We start from the raw sequence: 26,332 nt of genomic DNA on the forward strand, positions 1-26,332 counted from the left end.
CTGCACGGAGGTCCTGTAGTCGTGCTCCCTTCGGCAAAGGAGCTCCGAGAATTGTCCCCCGCCCCCGCCAGCCTGCAAATCTGCTCAGGGCTATCCGATCTGCGAGAGGAGAGGAGGAAAGGGAGGGCTTGGCTGGGCAGGGCCCTCGCGGATCTTGCAAGGGGAGGGACCGGCGAGGAGGCAGCGCTCTGGCCGCGCCGTTCAAAGCGAGCCAGGCGCCTCCGCCGCTGCCCTTTGTCCCAGCAGCGCCGCCCCTTCCTCAGCCCCCCCCTCCCTGGAAGCAGCGATGGAGCGGCGGACGCTCCTCCGAAGACCCCTCGCCCTCCTCCCCTTGCTGCTGATGCTGGGGGCAGCGGTCGCTGCCAGGCAGGACTTGCAAGGTAAGTCCTCTCTGCTGGCACCCCCCCTAGCCTGGCACCCCTGGCATGGCGAGTCCCCAACCGCCTGGTGCCTCTGGTAACACCCCCCCCCACCATGCAGCGTTGTCTCATCCCAGATAGAAAGAGTGCCATTCCCGGAGCTTGGCACCCTGCAGCGTCCCTGGCATCTCAGTGGCACAGCCACTGTTGATGCCTGGCACTTTTCAACTCGGGCACCCTCTGTCCTCCTCCCCCTCTGTCTATCCTGCTAAGTCTCTTAAACTTGCCCTGGCATCCCAGAAGTCTAGCTGCATGCCAAAGCTCTGCTTGGCACAGTCTTTCCTAAGCCTCTTGGCATTGCCACCCTGGGAATTCTGACTGCATGGTACTTTGCACCCATGACCCTAGGCATGTTGGAGCCTTGGCATCTGGCTTGGGCACTTAAGGGCATCAGAATTGGCCGGGTTTTGGCCAGGAGGGGTCAGCCAGATGCTTCCGGGAACCAAGCAAGGCACGGAGTCAATCGCCTTCTCCTGACGTCCTCCTTCCCAGCAATTGGTGTTCAGAGGTACACTGCCCCTGAACATGGAGGTTCTACCATTTAGCTACCCTGGTGAATAGCTGTCAGTGTTCTCCGTGACTGATCCCTCTCTCCCGTGATGCCCTCTAAGACCCATTCAGCGTATCCTTTACCTCTGGCAAAGCTCTCCAAGCCTCAGGCTCCTGGCATCCTCTGGGCATTCTGAGAGCCTGGTACATGGAGGGCCTGGCGCCTCTGAACGTTGGCATCCAAGTTCCCCGCTCCATGTCGGCTCTGCTGTGATGCTGCCCGGGCTGTTTCCCTTGGCACTTGAGCAGAGAAGCCCTCAAAGAACAATTTCACAAGCATATGAAACTAATATGGGAAAGTAACACCCTTAGTCATAACAATGTACTGGAATCGTCTTTGTTGTTCTATATGGAGAGATTTATTCCCCCCCCCCTTTTTCTCCCCAAGGGAGACCCAAAGCAGCAAACAGCTTTGTCCCCATCCTTGATTTTATTTTCACAACAACCCTCGGAGGTAGGTCAGACTGAGAGTGACCCAAGATCACTCAAGTGAGTGTTCATGGTAGAGAGGAGACTTGAACCCGTCTCCCAGATCCTAATCTGACACTCTCAACTTCTGCTCCTGACAATCTAGCTAGCTACTTCCTCTTCCTGAACCATTTTGATATAATATTGGGGGGAGGATTTTGTTTGATGGCTGCAACCTTTCATCTGGGAAGGAGCCAGGGTTGCCCGCTCCAAGTTGGGAAATTCCTGGAGATCTGGGGGGTGAAACCTGGAGAAACCTGGAGAAAGTGAAGTTTGGGGAGACCTTGGCATGGCATAATTCCATAGAGTCCACCCCCCAAAGTAGCCATTTTCTCCAGGTGAACTGATCTCTGTGGCCTGGAGACCAGTTGTAATTCCGGGGGATCTCCAGCCACTACCTGGAGGCTAGGAAAAGAACAATGGCTTCTCCCACAACAGCCCTGCAGTGCAAATAGAGTGGAAACTCACAACATTTATATTGATTGTAAATGTTTCACAAACTTGTAGCACATTGCACTTTGAAAATACTTTTTGATACTTTGTAAGAGTGTAACCTTTTTTCTCCCGTGAGTTTCCACTCTATTTGCTCTGCAGCACTACCTGGAGGCTGGCAACCCTAGAAGGAGCCCCTCCTCCAAATGCCCTTTCCTTCTGGGCACCACACAGGGAAATAGTAACTGCCATTGCCTCTGTGCTTTAGGGAGACAGCAGCAGCCATTGCACCAGTCTCTGCCAACACCTCAAACCTATTTGCATGCCTAGCAACCAACACACATCTCACCCAAAGGAAAGGGGCAAAGAGTGCCACTCTTTCACAACAAAAGGTCCAGAAGGCACGGCGAGATGAACAACAATTAGAACAGCTGTGTCTCTCTTCCCATTCCGCTTATACACAATACTGCATGTTATGCTGTATTATTGCAGTAGACATAACTTTGGTAGGAGCATTGTTTCCTATGGGTCTTAAACCCCTTGGCATCCTGCCCTCTGCCACCTGGCAATCTGGAAAATGGAGTGCCAAGTCATTTGGCATTTTGGCTGCCCTTCCTCTGATACAGATGTCTCACCCCGCTTCCTTGGCATGCTGGAATCTGAGCTCCCAGTGCCTTCGCACCGGTTCTTTAAGAACCTGAATGCTCGGGGATCCAGAGCTCTTGCATTCGTCTAGCTCCCTAGAGCCTTACTTGTTCCCATTTCCTCCTCTTTCACTCATACTTAGAATTGCAAACCTGTTATCTCAACAAGCCACTAGTCCCTGGCAAGGGAGCTTGTAACAATTCATAACCAAGAAGGAAATTCCTGGCAGAGGAATTCTGCTATTCCAGGTTTTAATGATCTGTATAGTTCAGAGGATGCGTATCATTAAGGCTACAATCCGGTTAGTTAAGCACTTTTAACGCTAATTTGATGGCCGTGGGAATAAATAGAGTGGTCATCAACCTGTGGTAATCTTTAAAAATAACAGTAGCCAAACACTTATTACGTTTTTAGAGTATTCGTAGAGCTTCATTAACTCACAGTGCAAATCTAAGAAGAGTTATTCCAGTCTAAGCCTTTTAATGGCACTGTCCATCACAACGGCCTTGTAAGGTAGGCCAGTGTTCTCAGTATTCCCATATTTCTGATGACTGAGAAAATGTGGCTCATCTAAGGCCACCTAATGAGTTTTAAACTAAAGTGAGAGTCAAGAGTCTTCGTTTTTATCTCAAAAACAACTCAGGAAAAATGTAAGAATTGTCCTGATGAAATGCGGGGAGGTGTCAGGTTTTGGAAAAACCATATCTGATGCAAGATTGTTCAGGACTGGTATGGTGATCTTAGAATAGCAGTACCCAGGGCTTTTTTTCAGCTGGAACGCAGTGGAACAGAGTTCCGGAACCTCTTGAAAATGGTCACATGGCTGGTGGCCCCGCCCCCCGATCTCCAGACAGAGGGGAGTTGAGATTGCCGTCCACGCCACCAAGCAATCTAAACTTCCCATTGCCTGATGGTTGTTGTGGATTTTCCGGGCTGTCTTGCCGTGGTCTTGGCATTGTAGTTCCTGATGTTTCGCCAGCAGCTGCGGCTGGCATCTTCAGAGGTGTAGCACTGTCTGGAGATCAGGGGGCGGGGCCACCAGCCATGTGACCATTTTCTCCGAGGGCAATTTAAACTTTAAAAAACTCCCCCCTTGTTCCAGCTGACCCAAAGTGATGTCATGGTGCGGTCCTGGGAGCGTGCGTGCACTTTGCGCCCATGCATGTGGTACCAGAGGCACCACCTCCCACCAAGAGTTGCCCCCTCTGCTGGCAACCCACTGAGTTCCACCACCTCTTTTCCCAGAAAAAAAGCCCTGGCGGTACCTAACCTGTGACTCACAGAGAGCCACGTTTGCAGTTACCATCCGTCAAAGTAACTACCTTGACTTCCATCCCAGGTATCTTGCAGCTGACCCATTCCTCTGGCAGCGGCTATTTCAAGGTGGGCATCTCCTGCCAGCCACAAGACCCGCCGGGCAAGGGCTTTGCCCACTTTGCATGGGGCAGGTACCACATGGAGGAGCATAGCCCAGAAGAGACACAGATGGCATGTAAAAAAGCCGACGGTGTCTCCCTAAGCCACTCACTATTAGTGGATTAGAATAATACGTTGAGAAATCAATGTGAGATTAGACGAAAATGGATAGCGCATTGATCTGATATGTGCTTGGAGGCTGGAGTTTAATTCTAAAAAATTAGTAAATTATCCCAATAAACCAGGAAGAGCTGGTTAGAAGACTCGAAAATCTGATTCCATCTAAGTCTACATACGAGGATGAGGTGGCAAAATGAAATTTTGAATGCTTCTATATGTTTTAAAAAAATCTTTCCTGCAGATAGAAAAGTGACAGAAGGACTCTTGTTGCTCTCTTGTGCTGGTTTTCTGCCTGCAGGGAGCTTTTAATAACTGGCCATACATACTCTGCAGTTAGCATACACAGCTGCCTTACACCAAGTAAGACCATTGGTTCATCTAATACAGTATTACCTCTGGTCTATTTGACAACTTGAGAGACTCAAGCAAAGAAGCATTTTCCCACCTGAGATCCTCCAGTGGTAGGGTTGCCAGATTCCAGGTAGTGGCTGGAGATCTCCCGGAATTACAACTGATCTCCAGGTGACAGAGATCAGTTCCCCTGGAGAAAATGGCTGTCTTGGAAGGTGACCTCTATGGCGTTATAGCCAGCTGAATTCCCCCTCTGTCCCAAACCCCGCCCTCTCCAGGCTCCCCCCCCCAAATCTCCAGGAATTTCCCAACCAGGAGCTGGCAACCCTATCCAGTGGAGATGCCAGGAAGCGAATCCAGGACATTTGGGTAAAACAAAGCATGTGCTCATCCGCTGAGCCATAGCCTTTCTTTTTGACGTAAAATCTGCAATAGGGCAGTCCGATTCTCCCTCAAGGCTTAAGTCAAGGTGTCCCCACCCGCCCTGCAGAACAGATCCAGTCCTTGTGCCTGGCTTTTGCATCACCTGGACCCGCAGCCGGCCTCAAAGCCGGGCAGGCCATTCGCCCAGCCAAGTGGCTACCTTGGTGGGAGGCCGTAACATTCCTTTCCATTCCAGGCTTGTCCAAAGTATGTGTTGTTAACCAGGAAGGGAGAATGTCTCATTTGGGAATACAGCGCTCTGTTTGTACTGAAAGGTCTGGGTGGAATGTGGCCAAAGACTGCATGCCAGGAACCCAGGTTCTGGCCTTGGCCTGGGTGCAATTTTATGGGTCACCACATGTCCTTGGGAGGTCCGGCGCAAGTGGTTGTGGGAAGATTCTTCCTTTCACTGCCAGGGGAGACCACAATGGCCTTGACAGCTCTGTAGGCCTTCGTGTTCTTCAACTGGGACAGTGTCTGAAGCCCATTCTTGAAGATATTGAATAGGGGTCTGTAGACAGGAAATCTTCTTTAGCTCTCGAGAGCCAGAGTGATGTGGTGTGGGTATGGTGTTGGATAGGGTTGCAAGCTCCAAGTTGGGAAATTCCTGGAGATTTGGGAGGTGAACACTGGAGAAGGCTGGGTTTGGGGAGGGAAAGGTCCCCCGCACGTTATAATTCCATAGAGTCCACCCTCCAAAGCAGCCGTTTTCTCCAGGTGAACTGATCTCTGTGGCCTGGAGATCCGTTGTGATTCCGGGAGATCTCCAGCCACCACCTGGAGGCTGGCAACCCTAGTGTTGGAGTAGGATCTGGAAGAACCCGGTTCAAATCCCTACTCTGCCATTGAAGCAGGGTTGCCAACTCCCAGTTGAGAAAATCCTGGAGATTTGAGGGTAGAGCTTGGGGACAGTGGAGTTTGGGGAGCAGAGGAAATTCAGCGGGGATGTGATGACTTAGGGTCCAAAGCTGCCATATTCTCCATGGTAACTGATCCCTGTAGTCTAGCGATCAACCGTAGTTCTGGGAGATCTCAAGGCCTACATGGAAGGCTGCCAAATGACCCAGGGCCAGTCGCACAGTCTCAGCGTAAACGACCTCACTGATCAAGATAGATAGCCATGATAGTCTGTCTGTAGCAGTAAAAAGGAACAAGAGTCCAGTAGAAGCTATAAGACTAACAAAATTTGTGGTAAGAGTATGAGCTTTTGTGAGCCACAGCTCACTTCCTCAGATACAACTAGAATGTGAGTCCATCTGTCTTTATATCTTGGAGAGTGGAGCAATTACAGAAGCCAAATGATAATAGCCAGGGAATGACAATAGCAGGTGTGATTGGATGGGGTGGGGTATGCAGAGGGGTAGTGGCTGTGGAGAAATCAGCATTGGTAATGAGACAGGAAGCCTAGGTCTCGATTCAGTCCACGTAGATGCATTGTCTAGAGCTCAAGACAATACATCCACCTGGACTGAATCGTGACATTGACTTCCTGTCTCATTCAATCACGGCTGCTATTATCAATTAACCAGCTATTATTATCTGGCTTCTGTAATCTGTAATCACTCCACTCTCCAAGATATAAGGACAGATGGATTCACATTTGAGCTGTATCTGAAGAAGTGAGCTGTGGCTCTCGAAACCTTATACTCTGCCATAAATTTTGTTAGTCTTATAGGTGCTACTACCTCTCTGAGTAAGAGGGGAGAATGCTGTAAGCTGCTTCCGGACCCTACAGAGGACAAAAGCAAGATACAAATGAGGCAAATGTGATTCATTTTGCTAGTTGCTGTTCATTGACTCGTCCGCATTTCTGGCTTCGCTCCTGCTTCTGAATTGGGGGGAAGAGTTCAAATCCTCCCTCAGTCGTGAAGCTCAATGGGTCCCCTTGAACCAGCCATGCAGCCTTGCGAGGGTACAAAGTAACCCCCCATTTATGACTCTCTGATCTCATCAGATACATCCCTCCTCCAATTCATACTGGGTCAAAGTCCAGGAAGAGAAGAACACTTTCGGGGTGAGTCGGCGTCCCTGATCCGGGGTCAAGATTGTCAAGGAATGACACCCCCCCACACACACACACCTATGACATGCTTATGCTCGCCCATATAGGGCACCCCCTTGTGGTGAGACGTGAATCTGCAGAGGTTTCCTCTGTTCTTTGCAAAGGGCCCTTAAACTCTTTTCTGGTGGTGGTGGGGTCTCGTTTGCCTTGGAAGAAGAGCTTTGTAACTTGGGAAGGGCAAGATACACAAGATATGATAGGATTTGCTGCCTGCAGATCAAATAATCTTATACACATTCAAAATGAAGGAGCACATTTAAACTTTTAGGAAGAGCATAGGTGGATCACAGAGTGTCTGTCTGGTCCAGCATCCTTTTTCCCATAGTGGCCAACTAAATGATGATAATAGTAATAGTAATAGTAATAGTAATAGTAATAGTAATAGTAATAGTAATAGTAATAGTAATAGTAATAGTAATAGTAATAGTAATAGTAATAGTAACTTTGCTTATATACCACTCTTTTAGACACATTAGTGATTCACCCAGAGTGGTGAACAAGTTAGTGTTATTATTATCTCCACAATATAGCTGGAGAGCTGGGGCTGAGTGGAGGGGCTTACCCAAGGCCACCTTCTGAGCTCATAGCCATAGTAGGATTTGAACCACTTAACCACTGTGCTACAGCTTCATGCCCTTATTGTGTTTCCTCCTGCACCCAGTAGAATGCCTCTGAACCTGGAGGGTTCATTTAACCATCCACATAGTACCAGATCACAGATTTGCGTTCTTAATTAATCAGGAATTATGCTTGGTTCAATACTGGCGGACATATTAAAACCCCCAATTTGTACAGAAAAGGAACGGTCATCCAATGTTTAATGGTTTAATAAAACAGAGGAAGAGCTGCATCAGAATAAGGGTCCATCTAGTCTAGCAATCTATATCCCACAGCAGTCAGCTGGATGCTTCCAGGGAGCTAGAGTCCCCAGCCTCTAGGTGGTAGCTGGAGATCTCCCGGAATTACAACTGATCTCCAGGCAACAGAGACAAGTTCCCCTGGAGAAAATGGCTGCTCTGGAAGGTGAACTCTATGGCATTATACCCCACTGAGGCCCCTCCCCTCCCCAAACCTCACCCTCTCCAGGCTCCACCCCCCATATCTCTAGGAATTACCCAACCTGGACCTTGCAACGGAGCCCCAAATGCATTATGAAAACACCATCCGCATCCAGAGGTAGACTGCCTCTATACTGGCAGGTTTCATTTGGCAATTGTGCTAATAATCACTAATATTTATTATTTTTTCATTCCATCCTTCCTTCCAGTGCAGACTTGCACATATGCGCCTCCATTTTATCCACATAACAAGTCTGTGTGGTTGGTTAGGCTGGGAGAGAGCGATTAGTTTTATGGCTGAGCGGGATTTGAACTTGGGTCTTGCAGGCCTAGTTCACCGTGCTCGCTTTTCTCCTGCCGGCATCGGTTCAGCCCCCTTTTAAAGCCATCTAGACCAGTAGCCACGTCACTATATCTTACTGGGCACATTCCACACTTTTCATATTCGACAGTCTGAATTCCCAAGTGGGGGGGTGTATGTTATATTAGCAACTACGTTGTGGAATGTGCGGCTGAGCTCCACCTTGAATATTTCCTCCCTTTTAGTAATTGACCTCCTGACAGTAACGGAGCCACGGCACATGGCCAGCGTCGCCAGCAAGATCCGGACGGAGCTGCTTTCGGTCAATGACATCTACCTGTTGTCCACCTTCCGCCTGCCTCCCAAGCAGGGTGGGGTGTTGTTTGGCCTGCACTACAAGAAGGACAATTCTCGTTGGTTTGAAGCCTCAGTGGTTGGCAAGAGCAACAAAGGTGAGAGGGAGGGGTGAGAAAGATGTACCAGATCCGAGTAGGAAGCATCGGTCAAGCGGGCACCATGTGGTCCATAGCCACCACGTTTGTGTGCAACAGAGAGGCTTCTGAATTTTGTCGTGGGCTCAAAAATACATGTTTGAATTTTGTTTCTCCTTCGTGCAAACTGAACCTGGGATTTTTATCTTTTTGTGCTATTTTCCACAAGTCCCTTTTCATTGAGGACTGATGCTTTCCCTCTTATATCTGTTCAACAAAAAGCTAGTGACCTACTTAAAAAAATGAAAGTGGGGAATTCAAAGAACCCGATACATAGATTGTTGTATTATCATAGGGTTGTCAGATCCCCAGTGCTGGTGGGGAGACCCCCTCTGGTGATCCACGCCACCCTACTGGTGCTCAATGGAGTGTTGGGAGGGAAATGGGGGCACACAGCACTGTGATGTCACTTCTGGCTAGGAATCTGGAAGTGATGGAGCTGCATCGCACGAGGTTATAAGAATTCCCCCTATTTCTATGGCTTTTACCACAGAATTTCAAAGAAACCCTACGACGTCATGTGAGATGGCGATGTCATTTCTGATGATAGCAGGATTGGAGCCCAGTGGCACCTTAGAGACCAACACGTTTTTCAGGTTGTAAGCTTTTGAGAGTCACAGCTCCCTTCTTCAGATATTTCTGGCGAGGTAGCCTGAAGTGGCGTTGCTGAATGCCATTCTCACCTATCTCTTCCCTCAAATAGCCTCCAACTATTTGCCAGCCAAGGGATTGGCAAGCTTTTTATTTATTAGATTAGATTTTTAGTCCACCCTCCCTGCTGAGCGGGCTCAGGGCGGAGCACAACATTTTAATTTACATAAAAACACATAAAAGCAGATAAAAAATTACAATAAAATTTAAAACACTACATACAATAAAAACTTCTCCTCAGATGGTGATGGAAGAGTTACTTCATTTCAGACATGGCCCATATATCCATATCTATAGATATATATATAGGGTGGTGGACAGATAATTCAAGTCAAGTCAAGTATGGCCGGCAAGGGCCCAGCCTAGCCTCCACCATATGCCTGGTGGAACATCTCTGTTTTACAGGCCCGGTGGAAGGATAATAAATCCTGCCGGGCCCTGGTTTCATCAGACAGAGAGTTCCACCAGGCCGGTGCCAGGCCCGAAAAGGCCCTAGTTTTGGTCGAGGCCTGGTGAGCCTCTCTAGGACCGGGGACCACTAAAAGATTTTGTGTGTAGAACGAAGTGTCCTCTGGGGTATATACAGGGAGAGGCGGTCCCGCAGATATCATTATGTCATAATGATATCATGATAATCAATCGCTTTAAAAAAAAAACATCCCGCTGGTAGTGAGATAAAAGGTCTGCTGTGGAGACAGGAGTGGGGGAATCTGAACTTTCCCACCCATGCAGCTGCCATCCAAGCTTTGCCCCAATCTTTCCCAAAAAATCATAGTAAAGCAGTCTTGGGAAAGAATGGCGAATAGGTGAGAACACCTGAGAAAGTACCTAAATGCACCACAGTGCTGTGCGGAAGCAGGAAAAAAATCTGCTTCCTAACAGCATCAAACCTGGGGCAAATAATCTGTGCGGAAAAGGCCTAAGAGAAAAGGAAAACATCTGCATCAAGCAACTGAGCTGACTATTCTTTATACTGGATTTCAGCCTATCAGCTCTTTAAAAAAAATATGCCTCAGTATTTAAAGGACTGAAGTTCTACACCGAAATGTTTCTTCTTATTCAGACTTTTCATTCCTCATTTCTAATGTTTGACTCTGATGGTGGCCCATCCGCATGATATGCTCTCCCCGCCATACTGGTCTTAATCCTTTAATGGTTGAACTATTTCTGTTGTTATGGTGACGTAGCCTGTTGATGTAGTTTAATGCAGCTTCTTTGAATTGTTCGATTTACTGGATATTTGTTATTACTGCTGAGTTTTGTTCAGATGATTCTAACGGCAGTTTTAATTAGAGGCTGGACACCACATTGGTGGCTGAGACATGGGGCATTAATCATTGAAATGTACCCTACTCCATTAGGGTTGCCAGGTCCAGGTTGGGAAATTCCTGAAGATTTGGGGGGGTGGAGCCTGGAGAAGGCAAGGTTTGGGGAGGGGAGGGGCCTCAGTGGAGTATAATGCCATAGAGTTCACCCTTCATAGCATCCATTTTCTCCAGGGGAACTTATCTCTGTTGCCTGGAGATCAGTTGTAATTCCGGGAGATCTCCAGCTACCACCTGGAGGCTGGCAACCCTATACTCCATATATACAGAGGAGGTTTAGGGCCAAATCCCTAGCAATATTTAAAGTGTTCCTTCAGGAGCCCCTGAAGCCTAATCCTGATGTGTGCCAGGGAAATCAGGTCATCGGTACACAGCAAACCTGGGTGTCAACTGTAACTGGAATCCAGTCACTTCATGAAAAAGACGGCACTGTTCGTACAAACCGGAGACCTGCCAAAACTCAGCCCTGTTTTGCTCCTCTTGTGAGCTGAGGGCATCTTCCCCAATGTGTAGTTTTCAGGTCAGATGTGTGAGGTACCAGATGGGGAAAGAGGAAACTACTTTTGGAAGGATGTCTGCTGTCTGTCTTTATTCCCTGGAGTCGTTCTGCTCAAAGGGTCATGAACCAAGCTTACAATGTGGCTACAGAAGGGTACATGTAAGAAAAATCAGGACTGCAGTGGTAAGGAAGGGAGATTTCGCTCTTTCCCGCAGTGCCTTTCCCCTTCTTAAAACTGCCCACTCCCCCAGTTGAAGTTAAATCTTGTGAGGGAAATGAAAAGTATCCTTTCTTTACCTTTCTCTTCCCCCTAAAGGGGCTGGTAACAGCCTGAGTCATGACGGTTTTTGATTTGGAAAGAGTTAACTTAGCAGTCCCAGTCCTAACGGAGTTTATTGACGGCTAAACGGTGTGTCAAAAAATCTGATCTCTTGATTGGTGCCGAATCGGATCTGTTAAGCAGCCCTTAAAACATGTGCGGGCCTTAGTTTGTGCAACCCGATAGTCTGTGCCAAGAAGAGCAGAATTTCACAACTGAACAAAAATAGAGCAATTAAAATCATAGCAGTGTGATCGCTCTCTCTCTCTCTCTCTCTCTCTCTCTCTCTCTCTCTCTCTCTCTCTCTCTCTCTCTCTCTCGCTTGCTTAATACATTCTACAGTTCTGAGAGCTGGAGTGAGGACAGAGATTTATATGAGAAATCTTAGCCAGCCAGTCCTCTGGCTTCAAGGATTTCAACAACCTCTGTCCTGGGTATTTTCACATACCACCTGAACTGAAAACTTCTGTTGGCTATGATGGTTGCAAAATTTTGTGTCCTTGGTATCTCTATGCTGAAAAACCTATTTTATTTGCATTGCAAGTTAGAACAGGAAACAAGTTCCATTTAAAACCCAAAGTGCCTTTAAGGACTGTGAACCAAACTCCAGATTACGGTGGCCACAGTTCTGTCCCGTGGCTGCCATAACATCTAGTATGGCCCTGAGATGGTATGCTGCTATAGTGTTTTCTGACTCTCTGGATTTGCAAGCCATCATTTAATAGTAGTAGTAGTAGTAGTAGTAGTAGTAGTAGTAGTAGTAGTAGTCGTATCTCCGTTGTTGTTTAGAAAATAAAAAAAATTGAAGAAAAAAATGAAATGTATAGATCATGGTGTATTCTGTGCTATTGATTTGGAGGTGGAGGGGGTATAGTGGTAAATATTGTTAAATACTTTATAATAATATTTTTGGTTTTAATAGCAAATGTCTCTGAGAATGGTTGTTGTGGGCTTGAACATAATATTCAAATGATGTATAGTGATCGTGCTCTAGATTATCTGTGTAAAGGGTATCTTAATCTTCCTCCAGTTTTTCTTTGGCCGTTTCCAGATGGCTTAACTGCCTCTGGAACGTTGCGCCATCTTGCGGGGAAAACGCGAAATATTGCGTTTTCTTGCGCGAGTTTTGCGCGACGTCGTGCGAGAAAACGCGATATTTCGCGTTTTCCCCACAAGATGGCGCAATGTTCCGGAGGCAGGTAAGCCATCTGGAAACGGCCTTTATCTTTTTTTTTGTATCTCTTTTGTTGCTTAGAAAATAAAAAAATTAAAAGAATAGTAACATTCAGGGCTTTTTTTCAGTGGGAACACAGTGGAACAGAGTTCTGGCACCTCTTAAAAATGGTTACATGGCCGGCCCCGCCCCCTGATCTCAAGACAGAGGGGAGCGTAGATTGCCCTCTGCACCACTTGGTGCAACCTGTCCTGGGTATAATAGTAAGAGTAATAATTATTTTAATAGTAATAATAATAGTAATAATTATTGTGCTTATATACTGCTCTTCCAGACAGATTAGTGCCTTACCCAGAGTGGTGAACAAGTTAGTGCTATTATTATCCCCACAATACAGCTGGGGAGCTGAGACTGAGAGGAGTGGCTGACCCAAGACCACCTACTGAGCTCATGGCAGTAGTGGGATTCGAACCAGTAGAGTGCCGATTTGCAGCCAAATCACTTAACCGCTGTGTTGGTCTAGAAATCTGAAAAGTACACGAAATTTTTGGAAATTTGATAATGTCACCCAATACTGTATCCCACTGCCTTATGAGAGAATCGCAGTATGCACATACCCTTGATGGTAACTCCCCCTTCTCCAACCTTCCGTAGTCCTCATCCGATACTTGCGGACGGATGGCAAACTCCATTCACTGAATCTGCAGAATGCCAACTTGGCGGATGGCCGCAGCCACACGGCCCTCTTGCGACTGAGTGACCTCCAAGGAAGCACCTTGTCGGCGGAGCTGTACGTGGACTGCAAGCAGGTGGACTCGAACGCAGGGCTGCCTGAGATGGTGCCCATAGACCTGGAGCAGGTGGAGGCTATGGAGGTGCGGACAGGACAGAAAGCTTATCTCCGCATGCAGGTAAGGAGAATAGGAACATAAAAGATGGTGTCCAACATGCTGTCACCATAAAATGTACCCCCTTGCCAGGTCCAGGTTGGGAAATTCCTGGATATTTTGAGGGTGGAGCCTGGAGAGGGTGGGGTTTGGGGAGGAGGGAGGGGGCGCAGCAGGGTATAATGCCATAGAGCCCACCCTCCAAAGCAGCCATTTTCTGCAGGGGAACTGATCTTTGTCACCTGGAGATCACTAGAAATTCCAGGAGATCTCCAGCCACCACCTGGAGGCTGGCAACCCTATGTCCAACATGCCGTCACACTGTTGTGTGACCAAGGGAAGAAACTGGACTGTGTAGATTAAAAAGCTGGCTTGATTTAAAATGGGTGGGTTCTCTGGAGCAAGGGTAAAATTTATTCCCCATCGTATTCTTCCTCCAAGAGCTGAAGGTAGTGTACACAGTTCTCCTCCCATTTTATCCCCACCACAACCCTGTGAAGTAGGTAACGGAAAGAGAGAGTGATTGGCCCAAGTTTCATGACAGATTAGGGACCTGAACCCAGGTCTTCAGCACTTTAACCACGACACAACACACTAACCAATAAACCTCCCCCCTTTAGAGACTGGTCTGTGGCTCAGGGGCTGAGCAACATTTTTTGCATGCCAAATGTCCCAGGTTCGATCTTTAGCATCTGCAATATATTGTCGAAGGCTTTCACGGCCGGAGAACGATGGTTGTTGTGGGTTTTCCGGGCTGTATCGCCGTGGTCTTGGCATTGTTTCGCCAGCAGCTGTGGCTGGCATCTTCAGAGGTGTAGCACTAAAAGACAGAGATCTCTCAGTGTCACAGTGAGACACTGAGCATCTGCAGTTCATAGAAACAACACATTGTGATGACATAGAAACAACACATTGTGATGACATAGAGCCCAACAGCAGGATGCTGAACCCAGTGGGTTGGCTTCCATTCTGCTGCCCTTGGGGAGAAGGCAAGGTGGAGACAAATGAGCAAGTTTTGCGCCATTTGGATTCTATGTGGATATCTGAATAAAGTTTCTTTTTTCTTTGCTAGGTAAGTTTTCAGGTTGTTCCAACTCAGACCTTACCATGAAACTACGTTTAGGTGTTAACCCACTGATTACTGCTCCATGTTCTAGATTTCTCACTGCAGCATGTTAAATTCAAAAGGAAATAGTAAGACATGTAATCTGATTTTTAACCAATATTGTTTATGTCCAAAGAATGTTATGTGTAAATTATGTATAAACCATGTTTTATGTGCTGTAATTGTATGTGTTTTATTCCAAGGAACAGTGTTGCATGTTGTGTGCTGGTTCTAGACTGTATTATTATTATTATTATTAGTAGTAGTAGTAGTAGTAGTAGTAGTAGTAGTAGTAGTAGTAGTAGTAGTAGTAGTAGTAGTAACAATAACAACAACAATAACAACAATAAGAGCAGCAGCAGCAACAACAACAACAACAATAATAAATCATAGAGTTTTAGCAAATCCTAGAGCATTGTCCCCAATGTCATGCTATCACTTCCAGTTTTTGCTGGAAATGATGTTGCTCACTGGTGCGATATTGATGCACCTGTCCCCAGCCTAGAGTTTCCAGGTTCCTCTGTCCTTCTGCCAGGAGGTTTGGGACCTGGCACTTACCCTCTCCCAAGCTGGTTTGAATTCTCACATGCGCATGCTCTGGCGGCATTGTGATGACATCACTTCCGTAAGTGACGTCACCACATCAGCTGCGTGGCGATGTCACTTCCACGAGTGACGTCATCACACCGGCTGCACGAGCATTTCTGTGCTTCACCCAGAGCCAATTCTGCTGGTTAGGGTCCCAAATCGGCCCCAAACGAAACACGGAAATGCTCCCATGGGTGGCACAACGACGTCACTCATGAAAGTGACATCGCCACGCTGGTAGGGAGCGCACGCACGGTGCATGCTCCTGAGGTGCCTGCCGGTGGCGGGAAAGCTCTGGGAGCTTGTCCCCCCCCCTGCCAATTGCCCAGCAATTGGCAGATGAGGGGGCCACCGGTGGGCACCTGGGAACGCTACTTCAGCCCCCAAATCCTTCTAGGGGTGCCAGGCAGTGGCCTGGTATTACATAACCCTGGGGGAAAGCTGATTTCACCTTCTGCACAAATGCAAATATGAATTCCAGATTGCAGAAGGAAATGAAACTCTACCACCCCAGGTACTGTGGAGCTGCAAAGCTGTTCAGCAGGAGTTTATATCAGATGGTGGCCAGGTAAGGCGATGTGCCGCATGCCTCATGAGTGACCGTGGCTGTTGAACCCTGTGATTTCTTGCTGAACATCTTTGCCACGAGGCTTCCCAAATTGGTAGTAAGAAGTGAGTTCCTGATACTGATTGGAGACTGAGAGCCTTGCTACAAGTGACATTTTACACGTGAAGGATAAAGGATCATTTTCGCAAGTCTTTCTGGGAACTGAAGTTCCTCTCCCCCACCCCTTTTCCTTTTGTTCCTTCTCCTCGCTGCCTGAAGAGACAGAGAGAGCCTGTTTCTCCAGTCACAAGCCTGCTCTCAATGATCTTTGGGGCAGGCAGCTTGAACTTTCTCAGCTTTCTCCGGAGCATTCCCCCCCGCCCCCCCCCCCAGCAAGACAGTTTGCAAAAGCTGATGTTGCCGTAGGCTCTCTCTGTCTCTTCAGGCAGCAAGGGGAAGGAACAGAAGGAAAAAGGGTGGGGGAGAGGAACTTCAGTTCCCAGAAAGACTTGCAAAAATGATCCTTTATCTTTCACGTGTAAAATGTCACTTGTAGCAAGGCTCTCAGAGAGAAGCCGGTTCGCCACCCGCCCCACCAGTTTTGGTTGCAATGTGCAATGTGAATGCTCCTGGTTTTTATTAATCGGAACTGTTTTTATTATGCTACCTTGTTTTATACCCTGTTGTGATCCGCTTTGAGCGTGCTTTGCAGGTAGAGCGGAATATAAACAACAACAACAACAACAACAATAATAAGCAAGCCAGCCATGCCTGCAAGAGTGTTCCCCCCCCCCTATTACACAGTTCCCTTGTTTCTGTGTTAGGGCTTCGTGGAGACACTGAAGCTGATTTTAGGGGGGTCCATGAGCCGAGTAGGAGCCCTGAGCGAGTGCCCCTTCCAGGGGGACGAATCCATGCAAAACACAGGTCAGTCACGGGTTATAATCCGCCCGTTGTGATTTTCTTTTCTTTTTTGTCGTTCTTGTCTTTATTGCTGTTCTGAATGATTTGGACTCCACTGTCTTTTAATCCCATTATATTCGTTTTAGAAAAGTTACACCCCTCCTTTTGGTTATTTAGACAGTACACGAAGCCACTCACAATAAAACAAAACAGAGAGAACAATAAAATCAATGAACTAAACAAACATGAGAATTAAAGCATAAAAACAGCCCGGCGGGAGCAAGTAGTACGGTTGCCAGCTCCAGCTTGGGAAATTCCTGGAGATTTTGGAGGTGGAGCCTGGGGAAGATGGGTTTGGGGAGGGGAGGGGCCTCAGCAGAGTATAATGCCATAGAATCCACCATCCAAGCAGCATTTTCTCCAGGGGTATTGATTTCTGTCACCTGGAGATCAGTGGTAATTCCAGATCTCTGGCCTCCACCAGGAGGTTGGCAACCCTACCAGCAGTCCATCTAATTCCACATCCTGGTTCCCACAGTGTCCAAACAGATGCCCCAAGTAGGTTTGCAAGCAGAGCAACTGGTACTAAACTGGTACTCCCCAGCAACTGGTACTAAAACTGGTCAGAACCAGGGCTCGTTTTGAGGGGGAATGCACAGGAACGCAGTTCCGGCAGTTCCCCAAAGAGGTCACATGACAAGTGGCCCCGCCCACCTGACTCTCAGCCATTTTGGGCCCGTTTTGGCCTGGATTGGGGCCGAAACGGCCTGGATCGGGCCTCTGGTGGGTGGTGGATCACTCTCCCGCTCATCAGCAGCCTGATCCTGACCATTTTGGGCCCCTTTTTGGCCATTTTCAGTTCCTTTTTGCCATTTTGGGCCCAATTTCAGCCCTGAATGGCCAGGATTGGGTCCAAAACAGCCAGAATAGGTGATTGGTATAACTGCAAATCAGTTATACACACACTTCCGGTGATGGCAAGAGGTGTGGCATATGCTAATGAGTTATGCTAATGAGTTCCTCCAGCTCTTTTTCTACAAAATGACCCCTGGTCAGAACATTACTAAAAGCAACAGCAAATACTCATCGAGCAGCAGTCAGAGGGAGGGAGGGGGACAGACAAGCCACTGCGTCGGCAGCTTGTTTTGCAACTGGCCGAAAAATTACAGATCAGATGACAAACTAATAGATCAGAAGGTCAAACCGTTCAACACACGCAAGAGCCAAATGGTCTTGGTAAACTTCCAGAAGGTCAAAAGAGAAAGGGGGGATAGAGTGGACTTCATGGAGCAGGGGATCTCACTGTCTGGGGGCCATCACTGAGAAAGCCCTGCAACAACATCAACTCTTTACTGAAGTCAAGTAGAGTAGGGTGCCAGAGGAGGGTTTGGGAGGTAATCAGGGCCGTTTTCACACTACTAACCTGCCTCCGTAACGTTGCGAAACGTCGCACAAAAAACGCGGAAGATAGCATCTTCTCACGAGAGTTTTGAGCGATGTCGCGTTTTGCCTCCGTAACATTGCAAAACGTCGCGCAAAAACGCGGAAGATAGCATCTTCTCACAAGAGTTTTGAGCGATGTCGTGCAAAACTCTCGCGATGTCGTGCAGAACTCTCATGAGAAGACGCTATCTTTCACATTTTTTGTGCGACGTTTCGCAACGTTACGGAAGCAGGTTAGTAGTGTGAAAACGGCCCAGATTTCATGCACACCCTGGGATGGATCTTAAAACGCCTTTGGTGCCAGGAACCCTCCTCCGAGGGAAGATGCTGGTCCTCCGGAGCAAAGTAGTGGGATCCAACATACAGTTTCGATCGGAAAATTCCAATTTCTGAGGTAGGTTCTGCCCGCTTCAGACGAAACTATGGTCCTCTTTTTATCCTGAGCACCATTGATGCTTATCAATGGTGTCAAAACAACACGAGAGCAACAAACGAAACGGGCTAACAAGCAGCGAAAACAACGGGGATGAAAATGCTCATGACGAATTGGCAAGAAAATGAAAACATTCCCTAACGGTGAAGTCACCACTGCCCTGTGCAGAGTGAGTGCAGTGCTCTTTCCTTCAGATGCACGTTGTGGAGGACTTTCTGCGAAACCTGCTCCTCTTTACTGATCTCCTCCTCGTAATCTCCCTCCTCCCAGATCTCCATGTTGAAAACTGCTAGGCACACTGCAATAGGGACTAGAAACATGGTTTTTTTGGACTCGGTTGCTATTTTGATTCCCTGATGTGGCATTTCATTATTCAATTTCTCTGGATCGGTGGACCTCCTTTCCCCCTGTTTTGGTTAGATACGTCTCCTTTTTTGCATCTCGTCTCTGCAAGAAGCCTGTTTTGAACTCCAGTCGTCTAGAGCCTGGAAACAATAGCTTTTCGTTCCAAAAAGATGCACAGACCTCGGCCTTGCTAAAAATGGCCTAATGTTGGGGATTTAGAAATGGAAAAGCATTAAGATCATCTTGGCAAGGGAGACCTGGTACACCCTTGCACTTTTTCTAACCCAGTTTCTTACAATTTACCTGCTTCTTTTTGCTTTGTTTCTCTTTCAGTATCCAACGTGATCAATTCCCTTTTTGGTGAGTTTCTTGGTGGCTCTACTGACCTTAATTGTGTTTTTTCTTAGTGTTTCAGAATGATTTTGTATAGGAGAGAGAAATCCAGAGGTTGAGGAATGAAGACAGGGTTCCAATATTGCCCCAGTGGACAAATACTAAACTAGTAACCAGCACACAGGCTTAATGGCTTGATGGAAATGAGTTAAGCAGTTAAAACTCTGCATACAAAGCAGATGTTCTACCATGGCCCAGGCCTTAAAATAATCAGGGGAGGAATACTCTAGTTTATGAGTCCGTGAAGCTGCCATATACCAAGTCACACACCATTGGTACATTTAAATAGTACACTATTTCCTCCTCTGGCTGGTAGGAGCTCTCTGGGATTTCAGGCCAAGCATAATCTTCCTCTATCAAGATTAGCAGCAGCTAAAATGGGATGGAGGTGGTGGTGTGTTTCACTGCAGGAAATAGAATGGAAAGAAAGGGTTAAAGAAAACTCTGTGTCCCAGCGCCATTCCAAATTGGGGCCCTCTTTGCTGTTGGAGATGAGGAGTGATTCCGCACACGTTGGATAATGCACGTCCAATCCTCTTTAGAGATCATTTGGAACGGATTTTTTTGTGTGCAGAACAAAAAATCCACCTCAAACGATTGATAAGGTGCATTGAAAGTGCATTATCCAACCTGTGCGGAATCAGGTTGTGTCCGTATAAATCAGAGTCTCAGGGTGAAATCTATGTGGGCCACATTCATCAGCAAAGATCTGTCATCTGAGATGATTGACTAAACAGTCCTTTGAATAGTGAAAGTGTTAATAAGGGCTGCACCAGACTTTATTCCTTTACTGAAGACAGAATTCCTATGCGGGGAATCCTGGATCTTAGTGCAAGGGGTGGGAATCGGTCTCGGGGATTGCCCTCTTCATCTGACCGTTTTGGGCAGGCATCCTAGAGGGCAGGGTAATGAACTGTTCCATTGCTTGGCAGGTGAGCAGACGAAGGCTTTAGTGAAACAGCTCACCCTCTTCAACCAAATTCTGATGGAGCTTCAAGAGGACATGAGAGACCAGGTGAGTGTGGACTGGCATAGGTGGACTCAACTTCATTGGCTCAGATTAGGAGCGCTGTCTGGGGTCCAAAAGGCTTCGAACAGGGATGACTTTGGGGAATAGCAAGGGATAGCGGACACCCCTCCAAAAGTATTTCCCTCTATCCCTTCAGGTATCCTACACATCAGACTTTAAAAGTAGGATCACTTCTTAGGCAGAAAGATTAGGGGAAGTGATGCTAAGTGGTGAGTGACCACAGTGTAACAGCCTGTAATAGATGTTTCCCTTCCTTGTTGTGGCTATTGAGGTAGGTACCATGACCCACCACCCTGACTTGAATAGCCCAAGTGAGCCTGATCTCGTCAGATCTCAGAAGCTAAGCAGGGTTGGCCTTGGTTAGTAATTGGATGGGAGACCCCCAACCAAGACCAGGGTTGCAGAGGCAGACCACCTCTGTTAGTCTCTTGTCATGAAATAATAACATTAATAATAACATTCGATTTATATACCACCCTTCAGGACAACTTAATGCCCACTCAGAGCGGTTTACAAAGTATGCCATTATTATCCCCACAACATACACCCTGTGAGGTGGGTGGGGCTGAGAGAGCTCTAGAGAGCCGAGGCTGGCCCAAGGTCACCCAGCTGGCTTCAAGTGGAGGAGTGGGGAAGCAAACCTGTTTCTCCAGATTAGAGTCCCGCGCTCTTAAACACTACACCAAACTGAAATCCCCGCTGGGGATTGCTGTGAGTCAGCTAGGACTTGAGGGCACTCTCCACTACCATGACCCACCATTTCTTTACTTTTTCGGTGCATGGGTAAATGTCACCCTTCTCTTCAAGGTTTCTTGATTCTAGCATTAGGCGGCATTCAAGCATCATGAAAAAAAACAAGGTTTGCATTCAGATGTCGCTGTGAGCGAGAGTTCTCTCCCTTTCCTTATCTTCCAATATCCAACCCAGCAAGTGGGATCCAGTGTAGCTAATGGCGGGATGCAGGTTCCCAGCCAATAGGCCCAAGGCTGGACTTCCCTGTCCACAGATGGGATGGGAGAGAAGGAAAAGAAATTCTTCCTTGTTACTCCCCTCAGTGCTAGAATTATCCTTGGTTTGGAGGAAATAGAATCAAGAGGAATTTCTCTAGTCCAAACGAGGGCTTTAAAAACTCGCTGTGATCTCTCGCCATTCGAACCCGAAATGTTCTACTTTGTGTTTTGCAAATTTGCTCCAGTTTTACTCACCTATTTTAATCACCAAATTTTGTTAGTCTGATAGGTGCTACTGGACTCTTGCTCCTTTCTGCTGCTATAGACAGACTGACACGGCTACCTATCTTGATATATCTCCAAATATGAAATGGGAAAATGTCCCATTGACATTGTGGGGGCCTAGGGGCAATCTTACTTTTCTGGAGGGAGCAGATGGGCCTGTGGGTGCTGGAGGGCATGCTGCCAGACCGTGAGCCTCAGCAGATGCCCTGCATGCCAACCCTCAAGGCATGGCAAGCTGTCAGTCAAGTGGCCACAGAGTGTTCTGCCGAGAAGCCTGGCTTTGTAGAAGAGTCTCTGTGGCATCCCCCTGTCTGCCTCCAAAAGGGCTTCTCCCTTCCTGATCCTCGGTGAGCGTGTGCCAGCGCCCCTCCCATTGCCCGTTCTAACACCATATAAATTCATTTCAGGTGAAGGAAATGTCCTTGATCCGGAACACCATTATGGAGTGCCAGGTGTGCGGTAAGTGCTGGACGGGAACGTTTCCAAACCAGGAGGCCAGCCAAGTTTTGACATAATGGACACGGGTTTCCTCACATTATCCATTATATCCTGACAGCCCCCCTTTTCAGCCGCTGATCTGTTTATAGACGGCTGACAGGCTTGACTAAAGCTAGTTGAGTGCGTTGGAAAGAGCCTCGTAGATAATCTGGGGGCTTTGGACCTGCTCGTATCTCAGGATAAGCCATCGTATAAAAAATATTTAATTTGGCATCCTGAAGGTAACAGGTTTTAATACAAAAGAAAACACAGAACAGAAAAAATGTAAAAGAAGGCCAGTTATAAAATTGCTCCTAGCCCTTTAACTTTTGTACTATCAAAGTAAGTGGAATTTACAATTTGACTGACAGGTTTGAGAGTTACTTAATTTCGTTTTTACTTTATTTACTTTTTATTCTTATTTCCATTATTACTGACTTTCCGGAACTGATCTTGCATCATGATAAACTTGATTGATTGATTGATTGATTGATTGATTGATTGATTGACTGACTGACTGACTGACTGACTGACAGGCACAGGGGAGGTATGAGAGGGAGGGCAGGAAGGGTTACATCAGTGTTTAGTTCTAGCAGCCCCTTCTTATACGCCCAGTGTAACGCTGATCAGTGGAAGCAATTTTCTCCAGGCCAGCTTGACTAGGGATCTTGATGGTGTTTTGCCATCGAGGTCTCTTCCAACCCTATGATTCTATGATTCTATTCTAGGATGAAAAATATTCCGGCCACGTCCATTAGCACCTCTGGTTTCTGCAGTGCGGTTTTGAACCTTATTTCAACAGTCCTAAGAACTAGGAACTTGATTTTTTTTAAATCAGAGATAGTCAGAATGCTGTGTACCTTCCAATTTTCTGGGTTCTGAGCCCCATAATTTCTCTGCACCGCAGGCTTTCACGAGCACCGATCTCGTTGCAACCCAAATCCCTGTTTCAGCGGTGTTGACTGCATGGAGACATACGAGTATCCCGGCTACCGTTGTGGGCCTTGCCCTCCGGGCTTTGCAGGCAACGGCACCCATTGTGCTGACATCAACGAAGTAAGCCGGGCTGAACATGTTGGGGCCGGCGGCGCCAGGTCTGGAGAGGTGTGGTGGAGGAGGCATAACTCACACCAGGCTCTCCGCTCTGTCACCCTCAGTGTGCCTATGCCAACCCATGTTTTCCGGGCTCCAAGTGTCTGAACACAGCTCCCGGCTTCCACTGTGAACCGTGCCCGGCTGGCTTCAAGGGGAATCTCATCTCTGGGGTAGGGGCTGACTATGCCAAGGCCAGCAAACAGGTGAGACATTTGTTCTAATTTTTAAACCTGGGATAGCCAAATTCTGAATTCACAAGGCCAAACCAAAGAGAATGTGGGAGAGACATGAATCTGTGTCTCGGTGGCAGAGCACGCACTTGTCATGCGGAAATCCCAGGTTTGATGGCACACGTAGCCTGTTGAAGGATTTCATGTAGCAGATTTTAAGAAAGGTCTTTCTCTGAGACTGTGGAAACCAACTGCCAGTTACAATAGGCAACGGTGAGCTACATGGACCTATGGTCTGACTCATGAAATTTGTCAGCTGTTTATCTCCAACCCCAGTAGCTGACCTCCATTTTACTTTTACAACAACCCTGTGAAGTAGGTTGGAAGTTGAAATTATTGGCCCAAAGCCACCTAGTGAGCTTTGTGTCTGAGCAGGGATTTTAGTTTCCTCAGTCCTGGTCTGCTGCCTAACAAGGGTTCCCAACCTCCAGTTTGGTGTAGTGGTAAAGAGCAGCAGGACTCTAATCCGGAGAGCCAGGTTTGATTCCTCACTCCTCCGCTTGAAGCCAGTGGGGTGACCTTGGGTCAGTCACAGCTCTCTCAGAGTTTTCTCAGCCCCACCCACCTCACAGGGTGATTGTCATGAGGATAATAATAACATACTTTGTAAACCACTCTGTGCGTATATATTTTGGCTCCTGTTGAGCGTTTGTTGTCTGACTGCTTCTAGTCCTCAATAAAGATGTTTCTCGGAGCTGAAAATCTCAATATTTAATACGCCCCACCCCCGTTTCTGTCAGGTTTGCACAGACATTGACGAATGCAATGACGGAAATAACGGTGGGTGTGACCCCAACGCCATCTGCACCAACACAGTGGTGAGTCCAATATGTGGGGGAAGAGCTGAGGGAATGACAGACGGGTGTCGGGTGCTCTTTGTTCCACTTGCTGGCATATTCAGGCCTCGATGGGTGGGGCTCGGGCAGCGCATCTGCTCTGAGGCGTCTCTAGTTCAAGCATCTCTGGTAATGGCTGTGGAGGAAGAGCTTTGTTTACCTATGCCCCATACTAACCTAGCGAGGTCGAGAGTTTGACTTCATGTAAGATGGCTTGCTGAGCAAATTGAAACTGCTGTTTGGAGGAGGCAAATGGGATAGAGATTGTAGGCCAATGCCCTGGCTTCCGGAGATGAAGGTGAAGGTCGGGCAGTGGCCCATCTTGTTCTCTGTCTCTCCCCAGGGATCCTACAAGTGTGGGCCTTGCAAGTCAGGCTTTGTTGGGAACGAGACGGGCAGCTGCACCCCACAGAAGACCTGCCAGAGCCCCACGCATAACCCCTGTGACATCAACGGCTACTGCCTCTTTGAGCGCAACGGAGAGGTTTCCTGCGCAGTAAGCCAACAGTCAGTTGTGGACTGATTTATAGAAGAAAACTCCCGACTGAAGGCCTTTCTAGGGCTGCACTATGTTTCCCACAGCTGGGTGCTTTCCGGAAGCCCATGTATAGGGCTGTGCAGGAGACAGCCCCACACTCTTAATCCTACCCCAGGGGTCCCCAACCTTCTTTGGATCTGACACAAGATCGTGGATACAGTCATAAAATGGCCGCCGTGGAAAGTGGAGCCATGTACAAAATGGCCACCTTGGGAGGCCCAGATACATCTACACAGATAGGCTTGCAAAGTTCCCATTTATGGCTGGTGATATCCCAGCAATTAAGGCCTCTGCCTGCTGATTCTCAGCTGATTGGTGCATGGAGAAGCAGATTGCGAATGGGGGAAATCATCGTCCCCATGTGATGATATCACTTCTGGTGTGACCCAGAAGCAATGGTGTCGTGCCAGGGCTGATTCTTTAGCCCTCAGCAAAAACATAGCATTTTTGGCCAAACCCCACTATGTTTTTGGCTGAATGCAAAAGAATCGGCCCTAGCAAGATGCTGTCACTTCCGGGTCATGCCAGAAGTGATGTCATCATTCAGGGATGCTGATTGTGCACACCAGTGAATTCCCGCCACTGCCCCCTCCCCATCTCCCACCTGTTGCCAGGGAGACTTGGCAACCCTACACATAGAGGAAAACCAAATGCAGAGGACAATAGAAGGAATGTCAAAAATACACTTGAAAAGAGGAGAGAGAGAGAATAAAAGCACGCTGTGATGACAGCTTGTGTTGAAACAATGTTATTTTAATCTGCAGAGCCACTCAGATCTCCAGTGGCCAATGAGAAGCCCTTCTGGGCAGTAGCTCCACCTGGCCCCACCCACTTTCTAAAAACACTTGGTGGACGCCATGGCACCCATGGTTGGGGACCCCATGGTTGGGGACCCCATGACACCACATGTTGGGGACCCCTGTCCTGGCACCTAGTAGTAGACTGCCTCTGAATATGAAGGCCCTGTTTAGATAACAGCCATTGGTAGACTTCCTTGAATTTACCTGGTCTCCTTTTAATACCATCTAAGCTGGTGGTTATCGACACATCTTGAGGCAGTGAGTTCCATAAGCTAATTCCAACCCTGTGTGAAGCTCTTTCTTTTCTCTGTCTTAAATCTTCTACTAGTTTCCATAGGTTCTATTATTTAGAGGGGAGGCCTTATGGATCAGCGTTAGAGGCCACACTTCAGTTGCTGAAGGATCCTAGTTCAAGGATCTTGGGAGCGATTGACACATACGAGAGAATGAAGTGGTAAAGTGCTGAAGCGGTAGAATGGACCACACTGTGTCAGACTACAGCAGAGTATTACATAAGGGAAGGCCTGTGGCTCAGTGGTAGAGCATCTGCTTTCTATGTAGAAGGTCCCAGGTTCGATCCCCAGCATCTCCATTGAAAAGGACCAGGAAATAGGTTATGTGAAAGACCTCAACCCAAGACCCTGGAGAGTGGCTACCAGTCTGAGCAGGCAATTCTGATCTTGATGAAGGGTCTTGATGAACAGCTTCATGTGTTCATGAGCCCAGTAGCACCTGTAAGGCTAA

At 47.6% G+C, this 26,332-nt stretch overlaps 1 protein-coding gene across 1 annotated transcript in view; it reads left to right on the top strand.

Moving 5' to 3' along the window:
- The first annotated feature begins 222 nt into the window (after positions 1-222).
- THBS3 (thrombospondin 3) overlaps positions 223-26,332 on the top strand; it is a 49,453-nt gene continuing 23,343 nt past the window's right edge. Inside the window, exons 1-11 of the mRNA XM_054994418.1 lie at positions 223-380; positions 8,490-8,696; positions 13,358-13,614; positions 16,655-16,757; positions 19,288-19,314; positions 20,280-20,362; positions 22,020-22,071; positions 22,997-23,145; positions 23,247-23,387; positions 24,155-24,232; positions 24,594-24,746. Of these exons, the coding sequence (XP_054850393.1) occupies positions 287-380; positions 8,490-8,696; positions 13,358-13,614; positions 16,655-16,757; positions 19,288-19,314; positions 20,280-20,362; positions 22,020-22,071; positions 22,997-23,145; positions 23,247-23,387; positions 24,155-24,232; positions 24,594-24,746 (1,344 nt within the window). The 5' untranslated portion in view covers positions 223-286. The remainder of the gene's footprint in view (positions 381-8,489; positions 8,697-13,357; positions 13,615-16,654; positions 16,758-19,287; positions 19,315-20,279; positions 20,363-22,019; positions 22,072-22,996; positions 23,146-23,246; positions 23,388-24,154; positions 24,233-24,593; positions 24,747-26,332) is intronic.

Source organism: Eublepharis macularius, chromosome 1, assembly GCF_028583425.1.
Source record: "Eublepharis macularius isolate TG4126 chromosome 1, MPM_Emac_v1.0, whole genome shotgun sequence".
Classification (NCBI taxonomy): Eukaryota; Metazoa; Chordata; class Lepidosauria; order Squamata; family Eublepharidae; genus Eublepharis; species Eublepharis macularius.